Genomic DNA, 25,184 nt, shown 5'->3' on the forward strand with positions numbered 1-25,184 from the left:
CGTGAATGAATTGCGCACCCGCCAGATTATAAAATCCGATAAATCCAGGTGATTTCCGGGATTTCTGGAGGAATTTCGTTGATTATTAATTAGCAAAGCTTAATTAAGAAAAAAATAAAAACAAATTGGTAATCTTCAAGTATCAATGATGTTAAAAATATTTAAAACAAAAGACAGTACTCTTCCGATTTATCGGTATTAAAGCTAAAACATTTGAGTCTATTATATTAATATAGTAATATAGGTAACTAGCCTACACCACAATATTGATTGATATATTTTATTATTCTATTTATTATGGATGGTAAATTTCTTTTATTACACACAAGCATCGGATGATAAAATGTGCAATCATAACCAATCATAACCAACCCGTATTTATATCCCGATATGCATCCTTATTTCTTAAATAAACATTACTTGAGACAGCCTTTACAGCGATATTGAGAATAGTGGTTGAGAACAAAGTCCTATTGTTATACATGTAGATCGTAAATCCGAAAAAAAAATAGAAATATCGATAATGTTAATTTATATTTTTTATTATAAGTTTGTAATTATGAAAGGCAGTTTTGATTTTTTTAATCAACTGTTTAAATCATGCAAACGAAAGTATCGAAACTACAGTCCAGTCAATTTCTGAATCAAAAATATTAAACATTCATACCAAATAAAAAGAATAAGTTTTGTGACTACCAAAAAATCTTGGGCTGAATCTATCAATAATTGATATGCATGCTTAAGCTTTTAAGAAACCGGTGTTAATTTTTATATCATTGTTTAACTTATATATTTGAACTAATAAATTGTGTAATTGAAATGCATGTAACGTAAACAAAACAACCAAACTTTCAATACCTAATGTTTATTTAAAGTGTAGAAAGTTCAGTTATTTCCATTTTTTTTGCAAATATAAAATTCATCTAAACACTTGCTTAAGTTATGTTGCTTTAAAACGTTTAATTTTATATATGTCAAAACAAAAATTTGCTATTTATTTTTTGAGAAATAAACAATTGCTCATTCAAATGAGTCTCCTTTGAGTGTTTATAAGCACTTAACATTTTTTTGTGTTTTCACAATATTGAAAAACAAATATCCCAACAAGACATGTTCAATTAATAATTTCTTCATTTTGTACACATCAGTCTTACATATAAAAAATAATCTGTCTCACTTTTGATTAACCAACGTAGAGTGTCCTGATTTATTATTCATTCTATAGCTGTTCAATGGGAGATTCAAATTGACTCAATTTTCAAAGATAATATATCTGATGTCTAATGAAAAACAGAGGCATACAATAAAAATAACATAAGAACAAACTTAACTAACATATAAATTAATATTTATGATGACTGTGCACCATGCATGGTATTGGTGCAAATTACTCATCAGTGAATGGGATATCTCTGATACATTTCTACTATACACTGTCCAAAGTTTCTGCTTCTACCACTTTTATCTTGATTTTTCAATAATCATAAAATCATTTGTGTCCAAAATATGTTAATTGAAAAAAAGGTCCAGATTACCTGTTTAAAACGCGCCTCTACCGCTTTAGGTTTTTAATACACAACCAAAAAGGAGAAGTCTACGGGGATTATGCATTGCAGCAACCATAATGTTAACATTATAAAATTTGCGAGATTTTACGCGTTACTTCCGATTGGGAAAAGATACTTACATTTCCCTTTAAAAATCTCCAAAGAAATCTGTTTTCATTCCTGTGAATTTCAAAAAGAAAAAATACCATTTGTTGATAAAGATACATTTCATGTTTCCCTTAATTCTATTTCAATTGCATTTCTTTCACAGGTATGTGTATTTTTAAAAAAAAATGTCCAAATGTGATGAAACAAGAATCTGAGACAAAATGAAAACATGCGTTTAAAATGAGTGTGTTTGAATGTAATCCGCCATTTTTAAATATGTATTTTATATGAATAAATTACACATTTAACATTATATAGTTCACTATAGTTTTCCAACATTTATAAATGATTTATTCAATAGTGTTTCACACGCACAGGAGATTCAGTTGTGAAATCAAGACAAAGGCATGGTATAGAATTTCAATTTAATTTCGATCTGATTACCATTTTCAAAATGCGTAAAATGAACCAAGGCATCTTCTTCTTGGCTTCTCTGTTGTAATACATATAAATACTTGCTGATATAAACGTTAAGTGATAGTTAAAGGATTGATAATGGTAAGTTGATTTTGTCAATTTACAACTTGATCATAATAATTCTTATTACAGACCCTGGAACGCACTACTACAACTAAAAAGCGTGCGACTTTTGTATCGTATAAGAAGTGTATCCTATCGTGCGAGAAACGTATCGTAACGTACAAAGCATATAAGAACCGTATGAAAAGCGTGCGAGAAACTTAGTGCTCTTTATGAGAACTTTACTTCCCGGTACGTAACGAATAACAAAAATTCCGGTGGGAGGGGGGCAAAATGGCCAAATTTCTGCATTTGCTTTGAAAAAATATCAAAATGATAAATTACATGTAATTTGACCACAAAATATAAGTGCATTCTTAACAGAAATATGTTTTAAACTTGGACAGGCATAAAAGACCGGTACCGATCAATAAGCTGAAATTTCCATTCTAACTATTAAAGAATGCAAACGAACATAATTCTAGATTTTCTTTCATTTCATGTGATTTCTTTTTCTACTTAAAAATACCAACTTTTCAGGTTAAGAAAAATATACACAATTTCCCGATTTTCACACCTGGCCGCGGTCACCTGTTCACCTTACAAGCCCGGCGGCGCGTGTGTATACTGCTGTGTAGAAGCGTGTTTATACTGATGTGTTCATGTTGCGTTATTTCGGTTGATCCAGACCAATTTAAGGAACAAACCTTTTTGAGATATACACCGAGAATTAGTAAATGCGCTGCAGATTACCAATTAACGGGGAAGTATTATCCCATTCAGTGATGGCATATGTACATGTATTTGTATTCATGGAATTAAAACGAAAATGTGAAAACACCAAATTAATACTCTACGGATAGTTTATATTAACCTAGGAATAATTATTGAGAAACTCTAAAAATAGAGTGCTTTCTTTGGTGATTAATGCAGGTACATAGGTATCGACAATGCAGAAAAGAAACATGCAAGAAATAGACAAAGCGGAGAAATTGTCCGGTAGATGAAAATATAAAGCGTTAAATTGCACTAAATTGTGTTACAATTTCTTTCTTTTCTTAATTTAGTTTAAAGGGTTAAACATGTAGGAAGAAGGTTTCTTTGCAGAAAAGAATTTCAGAGAGAGAGAGAGAGAGAGAGAGAGAGAGAGAGAGAGAGAGAGAGAGAGAGAGAGAGAGAGAGAGAGAGAGAGAGAGAGAGAGATAACGTGGTACACTTACATAACGGAAACTTGCACTTGATTTCCAATTCTTACATACATACATGTAAAGCTAACCGCGATGAAACTTTAGAAGAAATTATTAAGTCATCTACGGATAACACGGTATGATGTACAATGTAATCTTATTTAATATCATACAAATGTAATGTTCCTTATGTACGAATTCTCAAATCAATGCGTGTCAAACTAAATATGTATTTCTGAGATAAATCTCTCTCTCCCCCTCTCTCTCATTCACAATGCGAAAAAAAATAATTTCAACGGGGAAAATTAATATAAATTATTGTAGAAAAGGGAATGTGAAAACATGGCAGCTTTTGATCATTAGCAAAATTTTTCGGCTTAGGTGACTTAACAACAGAAATTGTTTATAAACAGACGGTATATAGCACATCACTCCTTTTTCGTCCTTTTTCAGAATTCTTATCTTGTAAATTTTTGCATGTTTTTTAATTCAAAGAAAAATAAAGAAGCGTTTGTAAGACCAAACCGTAGAAGAGTAAGGTGAAACATAAATTTTAAAAGTATATCCTTTCATCCTAAAAAAAATGAAAAAAAGTCCTGATAAATAAAACCTATTTGAAATCAAATTGCATTTTCCGAAAAAATCAGCATTAAAATCATCAATTTAAAAATCTAATCATTTTAAATGTAGCATTATCATGTGTAGTATGTATTTTATATTTTAGATTGAGACATTTCCTGTGTATATTCACGGCCTTTACAGGTAGATACATTTAGTGTAATTAGCCTGTTCCCGCAAGTTTTACAGTTACCTTATCCGGCGGGTAATTGTCTATAAGGTCATATTCAAGATTGTTATTGACGATATAAATTATTTATATAAACTTGTGATAAAAACTTTGAAATAAATATAAATAAGATGTTTTTTTTTTCTAAATTTTAATCATCGATTGTTAGAAATTAAATTCATATCGTACAGAAACCGTACAAACCGTATAAAAAGCGTATAGAAAACGTATCGTATCGTACAAGAAACGTATCGAATCGTACAGGAAGCGTATCGTATCGTATGAAAAACGATCCGTACCGTGTGAGAAACGTATCGTATCGTACAAGAAACGTACCGTACCGTGCGAGAAACGTACCGTATCGTACAAACCGTATAGCGTGTGAGAAGCGTGCGAAAAACGTACAGATGGTGTGGTAGTGCGTTTCAGGATCTGTAGTTTATTTTTGAGGTGAAAATCGTATTTGAGCCAGGACTACACCGGATTTATGTTTGAATTAAAAATACTAAGAAAGCATTTTCAAAAACTTTTGAGAGATGCTGTTTGAGAACCCTATGATCTTATTTGTCAAATATTATTTGAAACACAAGTGTTCATGCAATCTTTGGTATGTGGGCTATTCCAGATTAGAACAAGTTAAATAAATTAAAAATGTTGTTTATATTCACATATATCGTGCTAAAAGTTAATTTAAAATAATCAACATTTACACAACATGGGCGCAGGAAATCTACCTTAAGTCTGACAAAAGGAATAAACCCTTGAATTCCAACATGCAAAAACTATTTTATTTTACCAAAACTTGAAGTAGGGAAACATTAACATAGCTTGATCCGAAATGTTTACATAGTTAATATTGTATTTCAAATCTTCTGCAGGTGTCGGTGGTTCTTATTATTGTGATCTCTGCAATGGGTGTATGGGCTAAAATAAGCAATGAAAGTTGTAAAGACATGCTGAAGGGTTATCTGACAGGACAACTGTCGTCTGCTTTAGGAGCATACCAAGTAGATTCTTTAAAGAGGGAATTCAAAAGTTTTACCTACCAATTGAAAAATCAGTGAAGGCAATTAAAGGAAAAATAGAAATAGACGCACAAAAGATGCGAGGCAATATACATTTATTAAATAAATCTTGAATGAAAAAAAAAACTTTAATTCAAACGCCTGAAATTTACATGTACGCTTTGTTCATAACATTTATTTACTTTTTCAAGAAACCAAAAACAGCAGCGTTGTGTACACAAGATGGGGAAAGAAGACTTGTCCTTCAAACGCCGAGTTAGTTCATTCAGGTAATTCTTTTATGAATTCAAAAAATAATTGACAATTACATGAATCATTTTACAACTTCATAATACAATTCAGTCTAGAAGTTCTGTGCCTTAACAAAAACACTTTACTTTAATAAAAGAAAAGTGTATTATTATGTATTTATTATAAAATAAAATTATTTGTAACGTATTATAAGGCCTTAAGACACAATATGTATAACAAACGTGTTGATGGAATCTGAAGGTTACACCGGCGGTTCTTGGTATAACAACAAAGGAGCAGCAGTTGATCCTCTGTGTTTACCGAGAGATCCAGAGTGGGGGATATATAGTGATGGAGTTAATGGGGGCAAAGCTTTTGTTTATGGTGCGGAATACCAAACAAACAACTCCCCCGGATATCTGCGCACACTCTATGAACAGGATGTACCGTGTGCTGTTTGTCTTTGTCGTCAAAATGTTTCCAGGTAAGTGAATATTTGAAGATAAAACATTCTATTATCATGTTGTTTTTTGGTTAAACTTTGTTATTTTATGGAGAGATGTGTATTAGTCATAATATTTCAAATTGATACACATGTAACTCATTTAAGCTTAAAGGGGGATGTCTATACCAAATAAGTGTAGCAGATTTTTGTTGCATGCATTTGTTACTAATAATAGGCAAAGTATTCAACAATAATATACATCAAAGTACAATGCTCTATTTTATAAAATATCAGTCTGCTTCCAGATAACCCTTTGTATGTCAATTTTTTTTTTAGACATTTCTGTTTTAAAACTGTAATGAAAGTGAAATGTTATAAAGTTTGAAGATGAAAAACAAAATAATCATAAATGAAGTTAATATGATCTTTATTGGAATCCACATAAATATGAAACTAACATATTTAAAAATTCTTTTAAGGCAAACTGCTGGATGAAATCTCACAAAAATCTGAAAATAGAAACAATTTTCGTTGGTTAATGAGATGAAAAAAAGAAATTTAATGAAATCTTGGTTTGAAAGATCGTGTTTAAGAGTTATCTTTCTTGATTTTACTTGATCTCAAATATCTTGGGACCAATTTTCTAATTTAAAAACAATCACGAAGAAAAATTTAAAAAAGGTAAAAGTATATGCTAAAATGTAGGAATAAGGTTAGTAGTGCCTATGATTTGAATCTGAAAAATTATATTTTTGATGAATGCATTATATTTAACTCTTTATAACAAAATGTTAGTAGTTACATTGCCTTTTACTTTTTTATATACAATACAAATTATAAACAACCATATGCATATTTATACATACATTAGATGTCCATAATGATACACATGTCTGTGTGGTAATCAAAAACATGCTCTTTTTCAAAACTCTGTCGTTCCCTCATCTGGCTTGCAAATCCGGCTTCCACTGCTATTGCTAGCCCACCTAGCTATATCTATTTAAATTAAAATACATTAGCTAAGTTTCAAACTTTCAATGCATGTCTTATACTGCAAATATTTGAAATTTGGGAAGTTGGAATCAATTTATACAAGAGATGGTACTACGGAACGTTAGTTTTATATTAATCATGCATATAGGGTTCAGGTGAAAATTATCTGCTCACCTTTATCGATAACCCGTCACATATTCATGATCGTCTGTTGCAGATGACATGACAAATATGTATTGCCATTGGCAGGGGAACAGTATATTATTTCGATTTCACGTTTTCTCTACATAACAGCTGATAATCAATGTTAGTTGAAAGCTTTAATCATAAAGGGAATTGACATATTTTCTAAGCGTTTTGGTGATTTCATTTTTATCTCATCTCCCTCGTTAGAAGAGTTCAATTGAACGGTGTATAGCTATTTTGTACCACGACATAATACTATCAATCCGGAACAAAATGGCGTTTCAAACGGATGTCAGACATATTGTGACGATGTATCCTTCCACCTTAAATACATGTTTGCTTTTGTGCTTCTGTCATTACGTAAAAAGTGTGCATTCATGACTTTGTAGCCAGAAAAACGTGCTACAAAGGATGGAAGTTAGAATACCATGGTTACCTTATGGCAGGAAGGTATGATCATCTAGCCGGTACCATGTACACCTGTATTGACGAGCATCCAGATACCTTACATTGAGGTCATGCCGATAAAAATGGTCGACTTTTTTATCAAGCAGAAGCTCGATGTGGTTCCTTAAAGTGTCCGCCTTATGTTGAGGGGAGAGAACTTGTTTGTGCTATTTGTTCTAAAGAATAAATACCATTCGAACATTTTGTTTTGTTCTTTTTTTTCTACATATTACATGTATGATGGTATTTTTGATATTTGTTTAGCAGAAATAATAAAAAGAATAAACACTGCTGACAACTTCATTGTTTAATCACTGAAGGAGTTATGCTATATATATATATATATATATATATATATATATATATATATATATATATATATATATATATATATATATATATATATATATATATATATATATATATATGAAGCGTGAGAAAAAATGCTACAATGTGATAATGTTGTTTTTATTACTTAAATAATTATATTTTTTAAAGAAACTAACCATAACAAATCGTGGAATAGATATGTTGACTGAAATTTAAATTTGCAAAATTTATGCTTAAAGAGCTGTAACCCTACGTCTTAAATAAGTGCGTAGAACATCAAAATGTGGATTATAAACGAAGACGGATTAAAAAAAAACTACATATACTTTAATAGAATAGGAATAAAATTAACCCTTTATCATTTATATTCACATTTTGATAATAATTTTCTAAAAAAATAATTGTTATATAACCAGCAAAAAAGAACATTGAAATTAAAAACAACCCTCAAACACAGAGAACGAAAACCCAGTATAATTGCATTATAAATTTCTTTTCATTTCATTATCGAAACATACCAATTTAATAATTTTAAAGTTTACTCTTCTAGAAAAGCAATCTGACTTGGATAAAGATCTTTACAACAGCACAAAGACATATATATGACAACGACCCATTTCAGGTCATGTTCCCTGATATGTGAAATGACTTTCTTACTTACATAAAAAAGGTATCAATCACAATAATCATTAGAACGTCAGCAGTAAAATAGCTTTACAATCAATATCACTGACAGATAAGAGCATTGTGCCACCTGATTGGATTAACAAATGTTCATTGAGACGCCACAGAAACAATCTACGGATTCCAGTTAAATGCTTTGTGGTAGATGTTTTCCCTCTACTGAATTGGACCTATCACCAGCCTGTGTTTCCCTGCTCCGAGTCTTCCCTATTTAATGTACATGAGTAGATATTGTAATGAAAATCAATAATGCAAATACAAAAATCGTACTTTCATAATAAACCTAAATGTATATTTTTTATCCTTTGTATTAAGGGTACTGCTAATCATTAGAAAAAAATATTACTTACAGTTGTAGTACAAGTAGGGTTTCCTTGGGAATTCATATTAATGATTAACATCATTCGGTAAGAGCATACATGTATGTTGATTTACCACTAGTTGACGCTTTTTGCTGCTCCCTTGCATTGCAAATGCACACGAAAAATACCGAATAAGTCCGGATCTTTTACAAGGAACACAAAGTTACGTATTTTTCCGTCGCAAACTTTAGAATTTGATTAATCAGCAAAAACGTTTAAAAGCACCATACGTTTAGATGGTGATATAGAAAGAATTCTTTATTGTCATACTTGTTGGATTAACCTAACATACAAATTTGTATTTGATAACGTTAATGCAATTTACATGCTTGATTTGATAGACAGAATATGATCTGTAGCAATAAAATATATCTTTACGGCGTGTGGGAGAGAACACATGATGTTTTCTTTATTTCTGTAAACTGTAATTACTAAAACAGATTCAAATGATATCTAACCTTTATATTACAGCACATTACAAGTAATTAAGTTTCCGGTAATGCACCATAAATTGTTAGAATACATTTGACAACTATATTTGATTAAATATAATTTGTCTGCTTGATAAAGATTTGAACTCACCGCGCTCTTTTCTGCATTTTCCCCGATATGTTTCTTAACAAAATTGTATTAAACATAGTTTGCCAGTATTTCGAGAACCAAGTTCAATTATCAAAATTTAAACATGCGTGAAAAATATTGTAAAAGCTAAAAATAAATTTGTTATACTTTCCACGAGCGGTACAAGATATGCCTCTTCGTACTTCAGGAAACCCAAGAAGTATTTCAGGTTTTTACCGATTGTTACCTTCCAATAACAGAAATGAAATAAAAGAAACTATAGCCTGATGTAAAAAAAACAACCACAAGCTCAACATTTTGTTTCTATATTTTGTACATAGTGGATTTTCATTTTTTTTTTTAAATGCATTATGCTAAAAGACCTGCTTATTTTTCTTCAAGATTTTATTTAAATGCATAATGCATAAACACCTGTCAATAATCTAGATTTAATCGATACTACAGATATATACAGATATTCCAGGTAGAAAACAAAATCATTCAGAAGAAGTTCAAAAAATAAGACAAATGTACGAATCATTTTTAGAACGCTGCTTAAATACAGTGATTCGTTTACTTAACAAACACTGCAATACCTACCTCGACCTCTGGGTAAAGCATACTCTTCACTGGGATGGGTTGTTCTTTCGGGGGTCGGCAGGTAAACTGTTTCCCTGTTGAGGTGACATTACATTCACTTTTGCCAATTTTAATCACAACGTCATCTAATTCAAGACGAATCTGATCTAGGCGTTTTCCCTGTATGACAATCATTAGGTGATAAATACAAGACGTCAACATTGATAAATTTGGAATGAAATCAAATATTTCCAATGCAAATAGACATGTTGCAACGGTTATGTTTCTATATGTTCATGCAAATAACTTACACTTATTGTTAAATATTCATTGACTTTTTGTAGGTAGAGCTTGATTTTGTCGTTAGGAAAAATGTTTATTTCTGGATCTTCACAAATTTGGAAGAACGCCTTATGGGTGGCACTAAAGTTACGGATGTCCTGGACATTATCAATGACAAACCCGAATGCTACGCCGCTTTCGTCCGGAGTGTTGGGCCGCTTAGTGATCATGGAGGACTCTACCTTGGGGGTGCTGCACTCCATTGTGATATCATTGAGTACCAGACATCCCTGAAACCAACCACAAGCAGAAACAGTTGTAGAATTAATTATTTTGGATCAATGTAGAACCTATGGTCATTTTATGGGATAATGTGACATACCCCGTAATAAGCTGTTACTGTCTGGTTGAGATCTATTCTGTGGAAGACCATTTTGGGCAAAGAGGTGTTGATAGAATTGAATCCCTTTCCTCGAACTAGAACTCTCAATCCTCCACTTATTACCGAAATTTAACCCAAAAGTTATATATTTAAAAACACCAATTATGCACAATGTATTTATATATAGATATATACTTATTCATATATGCTCTGAATTGAAGAATAAAAACTGTAAGTTGATTTTAATTTCAATACCATTTTTACAAATGTTTTAGATATTTCATATTAATTACCACTCCTTTCAGTCCTATCTCACCTGACAAAAGAGTTGAGCCTGCTGACCTCTGTGACAATTGGATCCTCCGCATAGCGGAAGGTCAAGTGACTATTGACTCGTTGGTGATCGATGTCCATATATAGTGGGTCTGTGGTAAAAGCACTGTTAGAAGGAGCTGTGACACAGGTCAAGTTAGAGCTGAATGTTCTAGAGAAAAGTGAGAAGGGAAATCTGAGAACAATCAAAAACATAGCGCTTACAAGCGCACTTCGAAAGACCACATTTGCTCTTAATATTAATTATGTATAAAGAAAGACGATTGTTCAATATCCTTATATTAAAATAGATCGCATTAAAAGAAATTTAAAAATCAAATCAAAAAAGCTTCACAAGCAATTTAGGATGTAACTACTTTTGTCAATATAAACATTTGAACTATTAGTTAAAAATCGACTCAACCTCTCTTTAATGATTTTGCACTCAAATGTCTCATTGCCAAAACACATTTTCCTACTCGTTCCAGCATTCAGGTATTTCCCAAAAATTGCTATTCTCGTTCCTCCAGATTTTGGTCCCTGCGTTGGTTTAATATCAGTTATTTCTGGGTCCTAAAAATGTACCAAACGCAACAAAAATACTGTAATAATAGGAAACAATATCTTTTAATTCGTTTACTATTTTATATTCATTTCCTTATTCTATTTCACATTATTACACAATTTATTGATACACTCTTCTTAACAAAATCTATATTATTTTGTTTAACAAAACTTTCAAATTCTGGCAAGACAATGATTTATGTACACGATTTCTTTCACGTTTTTAATAACTCCATCAGACAACTGACTAAAATTCTGTATTGATCATACGAACCACGTAGGTGAACTGGTCATCGGACAGGGCAGTTAGAGTCATTGCCACGGTCAACAGCACTTGGCCGGAATTTTTCTCCTCTTGGCCAAAGTAAGGAGCGGTAGTGCACACAATCCTGGGGAAAACAAATGTAATTAATGTTTAACAGTCTAACTAATAAAACTAATCCAACTGCTTTAAATCTCTTTTTACCGTCAAAAATAAGAATAGAGCACACTGATTTAATGAACTCAAACATGGTAGACATCTCACTCACTGTTTAGATACCACATACTCCTTGCGAATAGGTGAGCACTGAACACCCGCTACATATATGCCGCTGACTATGTCCTCGTAAGATTTCCCAAGATCGATGCCATCAATGGTCAGTAATGTCCCGCCCTGCTTTGGTCCAAACAACGGATAAATCTGAGAACAAATACAAATTTTCCATTAAAATCACATTGTAATCAAGATCGTTTTTTAAATATCTCTATAATGTATGTTTCATTTATAAAATGTCACAAGTAACATGAAGATCTCTCTAAACTCTTTGAAAGCTCTGCAGGATAACAATGCCGACTGTGTGTAATATAGCAGGGGTATGGAGGTATATCTAGGTTGCAACTTATTATTATAGAACCCACTCATTTGCTAGCAATGGATAAAAATGTTGATTTTTTTAAGACTCGCACGTGGTAATTTTATTGTCCTCAATGAATTAGGACAGTTTTGTAATATGCTTACATATAATTGGTCGATGACAGTTGTTTTTCTTCTTACCCGGGTATTTTATGGTTGAATTAATTTTTAGTGTGTTGGTTAATTTAATCTGGAAATTCTACAGACCCTTAACCGTGCTACTACACCAGTTGCACGGTTCGGTTCGTAACGCTTTTTGAATGGTACGGTTCGCTTTGTGAACGGTGCGGTTCGTTTCGTGAACCGTACGGTTCACAAAGCGAACGTTACGGTACGCTTTGTGAACGGAACGGTTCGCTTCTTGCACAGTACGCTTTGCTAAAAATACCTGCAGGCTTTTTGAACGGTTTGCGCGTTTTAATAATTAGGTAGACGTGGCCTGAACGCTTTGATTTTTTTCGATATAATTTTGTTTAGTTTTTGCCCGATCTACTTCAGCAAGGTGGTAATTATGACAAGGACTATTTTTTTCATATGATATATCACAGATGTATTTAAATCTATTTAAAATCAGAACTTCCATTCGTTCCCCTGTTTTTGATACGTTTCGTAATACGTATACTCAGTGACAACCTGGAAGCGGAGGTAATTTTAATGTTGATGAATCTGTTATCATTTGTATTTAATTTTAGATAAATGTAATCGTTAAGATAGATTAAAAGAACTGTTTGACTTTAATCCGATATATTTTTGTTAATTCAGCGAGCTGTCGATAATTTTACAAAGCATCATAAGTTTTTATTTCTATACATGTACTTGAATTGAAGTCATTAAAAAATTCTAATTCATTTAAATTTGCTATGAAAAATGGCCGCGACTTTATTCCGATATTTCATAAGTTTCCTTTATCGTTGTCTTGATTTTCGGCTACTTGTTTTTTTACAAGCATCTAAGCCAAGCACCCTTAGTGAATCTAAGTACTATATAGTAGTCAATTATTAAATCTAGAAGTTTATTGATTTTAAACTTTATCTTAATTAATTGGTGGATAAAATGTGTTTTAGAAATAAATGTGAAAATACAAAGAATAGTTTTTGTCTGCTGTTGCAACAATTAACATGCTAAGTAGAGATCCCCTTTGAGGAATAGTTTTAGATCCGCGCCCAACCTAGTAATATAATCAATAGTGAAACAGACTATACTATTTTATGCAGAATGTTCCTTGAAAATGACTCGATATACTAAGTGTTTAAGCAAAACAGACATCCATTATTTTTTTTAAAACATGGTTTAGCACACCACAAGCATCAAACATGGATATGATTTTATTAAACCACGCAATGTTTATATTTTCAACTACTCAACACGTGGTTAAACACAGACGATAACTCTGTACTGAATATTATCGTTTAATATAAAAAAAACCGCAAAATGGTGAAATAAGGCAAAGATATTAAAAGAGTTTATGTTTTAACATAAACCAAAGAAGAATACGATATGAAAAAACGACCAGTAATTACGTATTTTGGGAATATTATCCGAACACTTATACCTCCGCTCGAAATTCCACAGAAAATGAACAAATCTCGGTGAACTGTCGTGAACTTTCATTCGAGCGCCTCTGGATTTATTACATACTTAACAACGATACACAAAACATTCCGAACACATTCACAGGGGTGTTTAGGTTTCTATAGATGGTCATTTGAGCGGGATTTTATCCCAGGACTCCACCTTTTTCGCCTGTCAATCAGTTAAAGTATAAAAATATCTATTACGCCATGTGCCGCGTGCTACTTGGCTCCTCCTTTGTGGCTAGAAGAAAATTATCGAATGAAAACGTTTTTGTTTTATGTTTTCTTATATCCCTATTAAAAAGAGTGCTCCTATTTTAAATTATTCAACAATAATTTTCTTCTGACTTCATGATTATATAACTCATGTACAGTCGATCAGAGTTGTTTTTCACTCGCTGTTGTATTATTTTTATTACATGTACTAGATAAATTCTTAATATATTTATCACTTTTAACATTCATTTGTTGATTACCGGGTATTTTCCCTTGTCCTGTTTACAACTAGTATGTGGCTTGACTAAGGGTCAAATAAAACCACGTGTTCTAAAATTTAAATGACAATAACATTCGCAGGGGTGTAAAGTAAAATAATATAGTTCAGTGATAAAACTTTAATTCAAGTCATATAATCAACTCTCAAGTTTTCGTTTTCTCTCAATATCACCTGTTAGGTATAGAACCGAAGAGGAAAGACGCTGTAAGTTGTGTTTCTGTACACGTGTACCGTACGAGTGATTTTTGTTCATTTGAAATCACGACGCCATTACCAGCTATGCGGGAAATAAAGGTGAAAGTTATTATTGCACGGAACGGTACGATTCGTTTTAGTTTAAACAATATTTATTTAGTAAATTTCATCATACATAGTATGACAGTACATAGAAGATTGAGAAACAAGCTAAAAGGCTTATGTTAATCTCGCGGTTCGTTTTAGAGGTGTTGTAGCACGTTTCAGGGTCTGTAGGTTGTGACTTTTTCACTTTTTTTGCATTGTTTGACATGCACCCTGGTGATTCTATGTTTGTGACCTTTCTGTAGACCTTTCTGTAGGCTTTTATGTACCTCAACCTTGCTGTTATTTTCGGTTGAGACAGTTTTTAGTGTTTACATAACTGACCCATGTGATTCTAGAGCTGTAAACGTTTTCAGTGCTTTATGTCATTTGCTTTTAGAGATGGGGTAATCGTAATCAGTAATCGTAATCAGATGTAATCGATAACAAGTTGCTTAATAATTATAAGTAGTCAGTAATGATCCATTTTTATGATTACAAGCGATCGTTACATCATTGATTACTCTTTAGAAACAATCTGATCTCAAGATTAGTTTCTAATTACTTGCATAATTACAACAGTGTTCCTAGTCAACCATTGTATTAATTGTAGTAAAAGCCAACTAATTTGTAGTCTTAGTTCAACACATATCTATACAGTCAATTATGTGTTTTCTGTTTAATTTATATAATTAAATCTGTGTTATTTTGATGGATGCAATAATGTTTTTCTTTTAGAACACGGAGATGTTCAACTCAAAAAGATATTTAATAGTGATAAAGTGTACTGACAAAAAGCTTGTAAAAATTGATGTCTTGAGTTATCATAAGTATTCTGAAGGAAAAGTAAGAACAGTAATTTATTGTTATCGCCATTACTCCTAAAAGTGGATTTAATTAGCTTGTAATCGATTATTTTTAAAACCCAAAGTAATTGTAATATAATCGATTACTTTTGAAAGCAATCAACCAAATCCCTCCTGGCTTTTGTAATTAAGTGCTCTCCAGTTTTAACAGTTTGTCCTGCTGAAACAAGTGGGTCTTTGGTTGAGACGGTTCTTTGTGCTTATATAGCCTACCTTTTGATTTAAAGGTTTTGAGAGTTTTCAGTGTTTTGTTTTACGTAACTTTGTGATTTTTTGGTTTAGACGGATTTCAGCATTGTGTGCAACTTAACCTTGTGATTTTGATGCTGAATGACATTGTGTGTAACCAACTTTAAGTAATTATTAGAGTTCATGTAACCTACCTTCAAGATTCTAGGATTTGGACAGTTTTCGTTTTTTGATAGCCAGCTGTCTTTGGTTGTACAGGATGACTGTAAGCTACACTGGTTGGATGGTTTGCACCACCCACAGGAAAAGGCCTCATGCTGGGTCAGGCATTCACCACAACTACTGGGCATTTTTTCACACTTGTACATTATCACTACATTTGATAATAAGAAAATTTTGGTTAAAATCGGTCGATTCTTTTTTGTTAAAAGAGAGTCCAAAGGCAGATGGAAATATGAGCTGGTTTTTTTTTACCTTGTACATTATTAGGATTGTCCAGTTGTTTGGGATACATCTCACCCCATAGTATTTTCAGGGGGACATTGTAGCTTTTGGCGTCTTCAGGATAATAAAACTGGCACAGGAAGAACATCATTGCATCACAGACCATAAAACAATATTATAACAGTATATGTGATTATCCAAGAATAGGTCTGCACTTACCCTGGTCTGTTTACATTTAATGATCACCATCCCTCCCATGTCTACCATGTTAGCTATCTCTCCTCTTTGTTCTGTCTCTGAGTTAAATGCAAACACACAACGTATCGGTTTTTGGTATGGCTACAAAATCAAAAGGTGTTAAAGTTAAGAAAATGTCACTACAATTGAATTGAAAAATCCGAAACTGATGCTCCTTTCTTTCTGAAAATATCTGTAGCACATGCAATCATGTGACCAACTGATACATACATGACGATACTTGTGCTTTTTTCTTAGGAACTATTATAAATATGCACTTGCACGTCAACTGTTGTTTGCTCAAAAAGTAGAATAAATATCTATAAACAGTCATAATTTAATGATGAAAGAACAATTCTGATCTGATTTCTAATAATCTAATTAGGTCTAATAATAAAGCTCTTTCTTGACATTGATTACATGGTTTGTAGTATTATTTAGTAATGTAAAGATGTTTGTTTGAAACTGCTCTTCAAGTATATGTTCTCTGAAAATCAGACTTCACAACCCTGGCCGACCTGCCTTTGGTTGTTTCCCTTACCTTTAAATTTTTGAGGATAAGGGAGATAATTTTATTGGTCCCTGACGGCACCAGTAGGTTCTGCCGCTTACTTGGATCAAGACTAGGACATTTGTTAGGTCCACTGTCATGTGGGACTGTCATTCCGTCATTCTGTCAAAACCGAATTTAACATACTCTGTGCTATTTCTTTTTACGTTTGCACACTCTATCATTGATTTATTATCATTAGTTTTTTATAAGTTTATCTCAACTGGCAAGACGGAATCATTTAACTGTGAGTATGTTAATCAACCTACATTCTGCCCTGCAATAAAGTCTTCGTTGTTGTTACAGTCCATCACCGGGAAGTGGGTACACAGATGGTTCTTGATGCACCAGGTACAGTTAAACAAGCTAGAGGTACACCTGTAACAGCTGTAACAGAGGGACAAACGCGTTATTCTTGCCTGTGATTGTTTTATTTCTTTTTAGAGTGTACATTTTTCATTAGATATCTAAATCAGAACTTAACATTTTTTTTCTTTTAAGCTCGTCGATTCTACAGTTCATTATGACTGAATTTTGCTTTAACATCAAATAATTATAATTTTAAAATGTGCATCATCGGGAAAGAAGTCTGTTCTGCTGACTTTTTTTTCAAAATTTAAAAGTTTTATGAAACGATTGTCAGCAAAACGTGGGCCTTCCTAAAATAAATCATGATAATAAAAATGATTTTTTTTTTACACTAACAGGACTGGCAACCTTGATGATATTATGTGGTGTAAATGAACAGTGTCCAAAAAAAAATTCCAGAAGAAAAATATTAAATAAGCGCAGAGCAAATTCGGACTGTTACAATAATCAGAGATAGGATCAGATGCCATGGAGGAGTAAGCATCCTCTACTGACCGGTCACAACCGCCGTATGCTCGTAGTCAGTAAACAGTTAATTTATTATAACAAACATGAAATCAAAGGCCGGAACGGCCACAAAGGAGTCAAGCTGACATTTTTTTTTTTTTATATAGAATGATATCAATAATTTGAATTTCTGTACTAATAGTCGTATATCAAATAATATTAGAATAAAAAGGAAATGAATTATGTTTTTTGTTGTTTTAAAAACAAAAATCAGTATATTTTGTTATAAAATAGGTAGTGATGCGTTTATAATACAATAACTCATCATGGTTACAAAAATTGAAGAAAATTTAAAGTTCAAAAATAAATTATTTTTTTTCTGCTTTAAAAAGTCTTTGAACAGTGCTATCTAATCCAACTGCATCATCGTGTTATTAATTGCAACAAAATCTCTACATAGGTTTATCGCTTACATTTATTTTGGAGACCATGCCCGATAACAAATAAATTTACATATCAAATTTTATTTCTATCGGGCACGGTCTCCAATCAAAATGTAAGCGATAAACTTTGATAATATTTAGTATGTTTAGATTGCACCTTATTGTATTCATCCACCATTTCTTGATTAAGCACATTTATACTAATGCAATGAGTTGTCAATAACCAGGGAGGCCAAGTTGGTTTTTTTGTACACAATTTAGTTGAATAAAAGGATAACAAATTTTGTAATACGTTTAATACTTCAAGGAACTTATTTTTTATTTATTTATTTTGCGCATTAAAAAGGCGGTGCAGAGCATGAATATTTGGACGATTGCCAATCCAGACGATCGCTAGAAGGCTGCCGAGCATTAGCTCGACGCCTTAAAAACGTCAGTCAGCATTCGACCTAGTCAAAAATTGTATTTAGTGGAAAGGTCGGTTTAAAAAAACAAAATAGTGTTTCCAATCGATACTGTTGATAATCTTGTTTTATCGACTTCCTTGTAAGAAACTCTCCTTGTTTAAAAAAAAAGTTCAATGTTAATCATTAGAGCATGTCATTACGTTTCTGTTCACCCGAGAGATAACATTATTGTGTCCAATTTTGAGCGATCCTTTCAGTTCCGCAATACCCCCCCCCCCCCCTTTTCATGAAACACATATTTTACCCTGGGTTTGGAAAAATAGTACAATACGCACTTACTTGGAGTGAACTTTACAGTCAAATAATGTAAAGTTAGTTGAAGCGATGTCAAATCTCATGACCACCACAGATAGTTTCATTGTGATGTAATCTGTTAAAATACAGATTGGTCAACAAATTAATAAAAGAAAACTACCAAAAACTTCCAGTTATGATTTGTTTATCTGTAAACTCTTATTTTGTAAAGAATACATCTATAATTTTACATTTCTGAATTAAGGTATATAACTTGTTTTCTATTTAGAGTTTTTCTTCAAAAAGAGGTCAATATAGTCTAGAAATGGCTACGACGACCAAACCTTCTCATCTCAATAAAATTGTTCTTGTTTTATTTAATATTTAGTGCATAACTACGTCTGCTGACATAAGTAAGCATTGAGTTGTCGGAGTGGGACGTGTCTAAACTTTACGCAGTTAACTTGCCTGTATATATAGGAAATGGAGGTAGTTCATTATGCACAGGAGTGTCACACTTCACCATGTTGGGAGTGGTTCTGTTGGCTGCTGTTTCAATCGTCTTCCCATTGCCATGGAAAGCACATTTGTACGATCCCATGAAGGTTGGGAGGTTAGATATATATAATGATATCTAAAATGGAGAGAAGTATACAGTTTGTGTTTGTTTTTCCTTACTCATTTTAAGAAATATGATCATTTTGTTGTTATCAATCAGAGAAATGAGGTTTTTACTGTGGTGGTTTTAGCAAGATTTTTGTCCCTCTGAATTTTCTCAGGGTAAACTTGGGTGATCTTTGTGCAGGTCTCCCCATTGTATCCCATCCATTTGAGAACAGAATCATACTCTGGACACTCCTGGGCCAGACTACACCTGAAATAAAAATAAATGCGTTTGACTGGCTGTATAGGAAATTCAAGGCAAGATATAGAAAATTAATCAACATAGATTAAGCTATCCAGTCTTACTTATTTTCCAGTGAGCACCATCCACAATATGGATCATTGGCTCCCTTACATTCCTTACAAGTCGTGTACTGGCTACAGTTTTGTACAACTATTTTTACCAACTGTAAAATAAAACAGATTTTTAAAGGAGCATCTTGGTAAGACAACAATGCACAGAAAGTTTCACAACGTTCAGATTCAGGGTATATACACTTTAGATTAATTATTAGAATTATTTTAAGCAGTTACATGTACATAAAATAACGTTGATCGTTAAAAGTGCTTATTGGGTTTTTCCATTAGTTACTGTGAAATCATTAGATTTCGTGGTGGCTCAATTTTCATGGAATTCGTGGGTACCTCTCAACCACGAATTAACATCCTCCACGAATTATTAAATTAGGGTAATAAAGTCATATTTCCTTTGTAGGTTTCAGAGAATATACGAAATTACGTCCCCATGAACCTGTAAAAATTAAGCAATCCACAAAAATTGGCCCCCACGAAATTTAATGATTCCACAGTACTTAAAACTTTACACAGTTCATTTATGAATGTTGACAGCCATATACATTTATATTGTTACACTGACATTTCTTTTACCAATGATATTCCTGTGTTTTGTTTTAATCTAACATTTATGAAATGTAATTTCATTTAAATCATAAATCAAAATATTCTTTCCTTTTTTTCAGGTGTTCAACAATCTTTTTCTAAATCATATGGTGCACTAGAAAAATATCCATACTTATTTCAAGAAGATGAGCCAGTAAGGACACATAATGAAAGATAAAACTATTGCGATGGTCTGATATCACTCACCTTGTTTGGAGAGAGGATATAGAGATATTGCTCTTCCTCATCGAAGACCATATCTTTTAAAATGGGAAATCCCGGGTCTACCGTGATATCATCATATTCGGTTGCGATGGTGCTGGACTCGATTGAAACCTAAAACATATTATGTGCATGAAATATGTAAGGCTTGATTAGTTATTATCATTTTGTCATATTGAACATCCCTCCCCTAGCAACTTTATCATCACTGCTTCATGAATAAATAAATATCATCCATTAATTATTCCCTAGAATACTTCACTTTATTTATGTTTTCTTGTATAGCTGCATATCATTGCCTTATACTTTCGTAATCATATCTAAATACAGTCTTTACACTATTAAAATATTGATGTTTTATTCATAGATAACACACAGCAGTAGTCATGATCCTTCTATTATGTTTTTGTAATCATTTTTAAACAATCATTGTAAACACCCTTGTTATTATGCAGCTGCCCAGAATGCTGGATGAGAATTGGTAACGAGAGTGACCTTCTGTTATGTGGCATTTTGTAGGTATTACGAACAAAATGTGTTTTCGAATTGTATTGGAAATAAGAATGTGACATCATTCTCTTATCAAATTAGTATGTTTTCCAAGCATATAACAAGTGCCATACATCAATTCAAACCTTATTTGAAATCATTGTTTATCGTAGTGATAGCTCTTGAAAACACATTTCTAATCAATAAAGCATCAAAAGTGCTGAATGGGATATAGTCAGGAGAACGCCCCCCCGCCCCAGCATTTCTGTCTCACCTTCTTTATGTGTCCGGTCCTGGTGCCAATGAACGCCACAGTATAGCCGGCGTGGGTTGTGGCAACTATCAGGGAGGAGGCAGTGGTATTGATGCTAATGACCTTTGTTGCCTTTATCGACATTGGGCCATTGATTGGAGTGTTGAAGTCATATTTTCCACAATATTCATTATCAATATCAAATGGCTATCAAAATGAGAGAAAAGTATTTGAAATATCTCGACTATCCCCATGAGTCTTTTTAAAAACTTCTTGATTACAGAAGCGATCAGAAGGTAGACCCCAACTAAACTGTGGGTTTACTTTCGAAGTTTACTCCAAGTCTTCTATAGCAGACCAAGAGACCCAAGTAAACCAACATTAAACCTAGAGTGGACACAGAGAGCAAATTCCGATCAGTAGTAGATCATTGAAAGCAGATGCTACATATGTATTTGGAACATATAATCGGTGGGAATTACAGGCGGAAAGACGCTATGTTAAAAGACAGGTGTGCTTAACATATTAGTGTTAAATGTAGACCCTTAAAGCAAATGCCGAGTAAACCCAAAGAAAACCATGAGTGGACCCAAAAAAAATTTCAAGTGGACGCATCTTGTCTAAAGCAGATCCCAAATTACCAAAAGAACCCCAAAAGAAAGCCCAGGGTTTAGTTGGACTCTGCTGCTCTGGTGTTAGGTTTGGTCAAATTGACTGCATTTTTTAATTCTTTCTTTTTGAAAAATGATAAAAAAAAATATTCAGCTAAAAATGTATAATCAGGAACCAAATTCACCATAAGAGATGCAAAAATTATCATCATGGTCTAAAAGGTATTGTATTTTTTTAAATTCTTTCTTTTTGAAAATTAATTTTATACTGACTGTTATTACAATGTAAAATAATCAGAAGCAAAATTCACCAATATAAGATGCATAAATTAGCATCATTGGAAATAATGTACAAAGTGATGAAAAGTACTTAAATACAACATCACATAGTGTACTGCTTTTTTGAAATTTGAAATTTGCGTCGTTAATTTATTTACTAGAGGTAAATTATTGACAAGATATACGAACTGTTGACTGGCAATTCCTGGGAGCAGAAATATATTCAGGACCAGTTCTTCCATTTCCCTTAAAACAGGTCTTGATGTTTAAAGTAAAGACTTTGTTGACTTTCCGAATCGGATAAATACACATAGCGGACTCTTTATTGCTGTTGATGGGGTTATTTCGATGTCCATATCCAAACATTCCAAACAAAACATCATTGTCGTCGGATATGCCCAGTGCAGCAGCTAAATGCCTCCCTGGTTTGCTTACTTTAGCGGCTTGTAATAAGTTGTATGTTTTTCCGTTGAATTCACAATTAAGTTTTGCTTCTGCATAGGAATAAAAATGCTTATCAAAAAGACACACGCGAATCATCTTAGAAACATAGTTTTCAGCATTAACCCTAGGTTTCTGGATGGTCCCCATGTAGCTAAAATTCCCAGACGTGAACCCGTAAATGTATCGGATAGGAAAGGAGTCTTTGCTTATATAATTCACCATTGTGTTAGACCTGGTAGCTACGTCTACGAAAGTAAAAGAGAAGTTCTCTGTTTTCCTACTGCTGAATGCTGGCACTAAGCCTCTAATAGCTCTCAGTCCAGTGTTTGTCCACGAGGCCCCCACGTACATGGCTGTGGATGGGGTTCCATTTGTGCTTGGTCCCGGGGCCAGAAAAGCCACGGTCGTGGCAGATTTGTTGTTGGCCACTACAGGTTCTCTATGTCCTGATGTGTCACTGTAGCCGGGCAGAAGTTCCAATGTGGTGACATTTCGTTTGCCACAACTACCTTGAAACAGACTTGTACAGATGATGATTTCATCTTGTTGCAGCCTCTTGTTGTTGTTGATAAGCAGGACTTTAATATAACTGTTGTACAGTTTCTTCTTACATTGGTCATTTTCTAGATTGTAGCAGTAAGGATTGTCAAGTCTTGGTCCAATATTTGTTTCAACCTCTTTTTCTAAGTTTTTCATAAGTACTCTATACAAATAATTTGTTCCACCGAGAATGATTGTGAAAGATCCATACTTTGACATGGTCGTCAATTCATACTCTGGATGAGGGTTTGGTAGCTCCTTTGTAATGGGTGTTGCGGATGCATATAGAGCATAGTTAAAAACGATGAGTACTACTACTTGTAACACTGTCAGGTAATTCAAACCATTCATCTCGAATGGGGCACACGGCATCAACCTTTAAAAATTATTTAGATTTTGTATAAGGAAATTTATTTCATACACAAAAGAAACTCATGTTACTTATCTTACTGCACATGCAAAATCATAAAAGATAGGTCTAAGATAGGCGTTATATTAACTCTTTTTTGTTGATAATGCTGCTTGGTTAGATAAATAACAACTGTTCTTACTCATGTAAATATTTATACATTTCAGGCTTGAGGTAATGCTAAATGTAATGGTAATGCATTGCAATTCATTACATGTTTTCAAAGTAATGCTAGTAATGTGTAATGCCACAAAATTAGCATTACAAGTAATGGTAATGAATTCATTACTTTCCAAACTTTAGTGTAATGCTGGCATTACATGACATTACTTTGCATTACTATGCTTATTTATGAATGTTCACTTTAAAAAAAAGTGATGAATAAATGAATAGCTGAAATTGAATTTTAATAATTTGATTATAAAGAAGAAAGAAATAATTCTTGAAATAAAAATGTTTTAGATGTATTATTAATTTTTTTTTTTTTTTTTTATAAAAATTCATTTTTAAATTGTTCATATTACTAAATATAACAACACAGTTTCATAACATTTGTATGAGTGTTGTTATTTAGAGTTTTAAATCATTTAAACAATTTACTCCAATTAGTTTGCACTTCAATAAAGATGTGTCAACAACGCACTATGTCCCCAGGATAACCTAAGTATTAAAACAATCTATTGGTATTAGAAGTGCTAAACACCCTTCCCTACGTCATGTCCCAATAGAATAGAGGACAGACATGCACCTTTGAGGGGAAAATGAATGCACTGTCCATCCATGCTGAGATGAAAATCAAAATCACTTCCAATATTATAACCCATTTGAAAATAATTTTACTCTCTCTCTCTCTTTCTCTCTCTCTCTCTCTCTCTCTCTCTCTCTCTCTCTCTCTCTCTCTCTCTCTCTCTCTCTGTTATATATCAAGTACATTAGTTTGAACTGATAGAAAATACAAGATTAATGTATTATTTCTATTTTTGCATTTAATATATCCTAACATAAAGATTATCAAACAATCTTTCAGTCCCAGCTTCCACTGCTCATGTAGACCGTTTATTTAGTATAGCTGGGAAGATTTTCAAACTAATAGGATGCAGTTGAAAGATGAAACCTTTGAAACTTTGATCATAAAGTGCAACAGCAATCTTTTGTCTTAAAGTGTCCTCAGCATAAAGAAATTCGATTAAAATATATTAAGAAATATAACTGGGAAAAACCCTCTGTTTATAATTTAATACAATTAGGTGTCCAAAATTATAAAGATTTGTGTAATCTGGGGAAATATCTCTATTTAGCTTTTAATAACGGCAACATAATTCCATAAATTGTTTTCTATTATCCATGAATGTG

At 32.7% G+C, this 25,184-nt stretch overlaps 4 protein-coding genes across 4 annotated transcripts in view; 3 read left to right on the top strand and 1 right to left on the bottom strand.

Moving 5' to 3' along the window:
- LOC117689876 (uncharacterized) overlaps positions 1–7,677 on the top strand; it is an 84,198-nt gene extending 76,521 nt beyond the window's left edge. The window contains exon 5 of the mRNA XM_066068031.1: positions 7,418–7,677. Coding sequence (XP_065924103.1) covers positions 7,418–7,542 — 125 coding nt within the window. The 3' untranslated portion in view covers positions 7,543–7,677. The remainder of the gene's footprint in view (positions 1–7,417) is intronic.
- LOC117690223 (uncharacterized) overlaps positions 1–25,184 on the top strand; it is an 80,733-nt gene that overhangs the window by 36,313 nt on the left and 19,236 nt on the right. The window lies entirely within an intron of this gene.
- Positions 1–25,184, top strand: part of LOC136270494 (uncharacterized) — a 63,028-nt gene that overhangs the window by 10,960 nt on the left and 26,884 nt on the right. The gene's annotated exons all lie outside the window — the stretch shown is intronic.
- On the bottom strand, positions 7,919–23,794 carry LOC117690220 (plexin A3). Its single transcript, XM_066069641.1, has 21 exons — positions 22,628–23,794; positions 21,570–21,755; positions 20,792–20,920; positions 19,991–20,091; positions 19,757–19,895; positions 19,490–19,655; positions 19,067–19,157; positions 17,331–17,448; positions 17,053–17,184; positions 16,494–16,613; positions 16,305–16,404; positions 16,025–16,203; positions 12,062–12,213; positions 11,806–11,920; positions 11,392–11,540; positions 10,972–11,139; positions 10,656–10,770; positions 10,303–10,563; positions 10,013–10,171; positions 9,581–9,659; positions 7,919–8,994 (listed from the first exon to the last, which is right to left on the bottom strand). The coding sequence occupies exons 1-21, from the start codon at positions 23,792–23,794 to the stop codon at positions 8,927–8,929; spliced, it is 3,894 nt and encodes a 1,297-aa protein (XP_065925713.1). The 3' UTR covers positions 7,919–8,926.

The sequence above is a fragment of the Magallana gigas genome, chromosome 8, assembly GCF_963853765.1.
Source record: "Magallana gigas chromosome 8, xbMagGiga1.1, whole genome shotgun sequence".
Classification (NCBI taxonomy): Eukaryota; Metazoa; Mollusca; class Bivalvia; order Ostreida; family Ostreidae; genus Magallana; species Magallana gigas.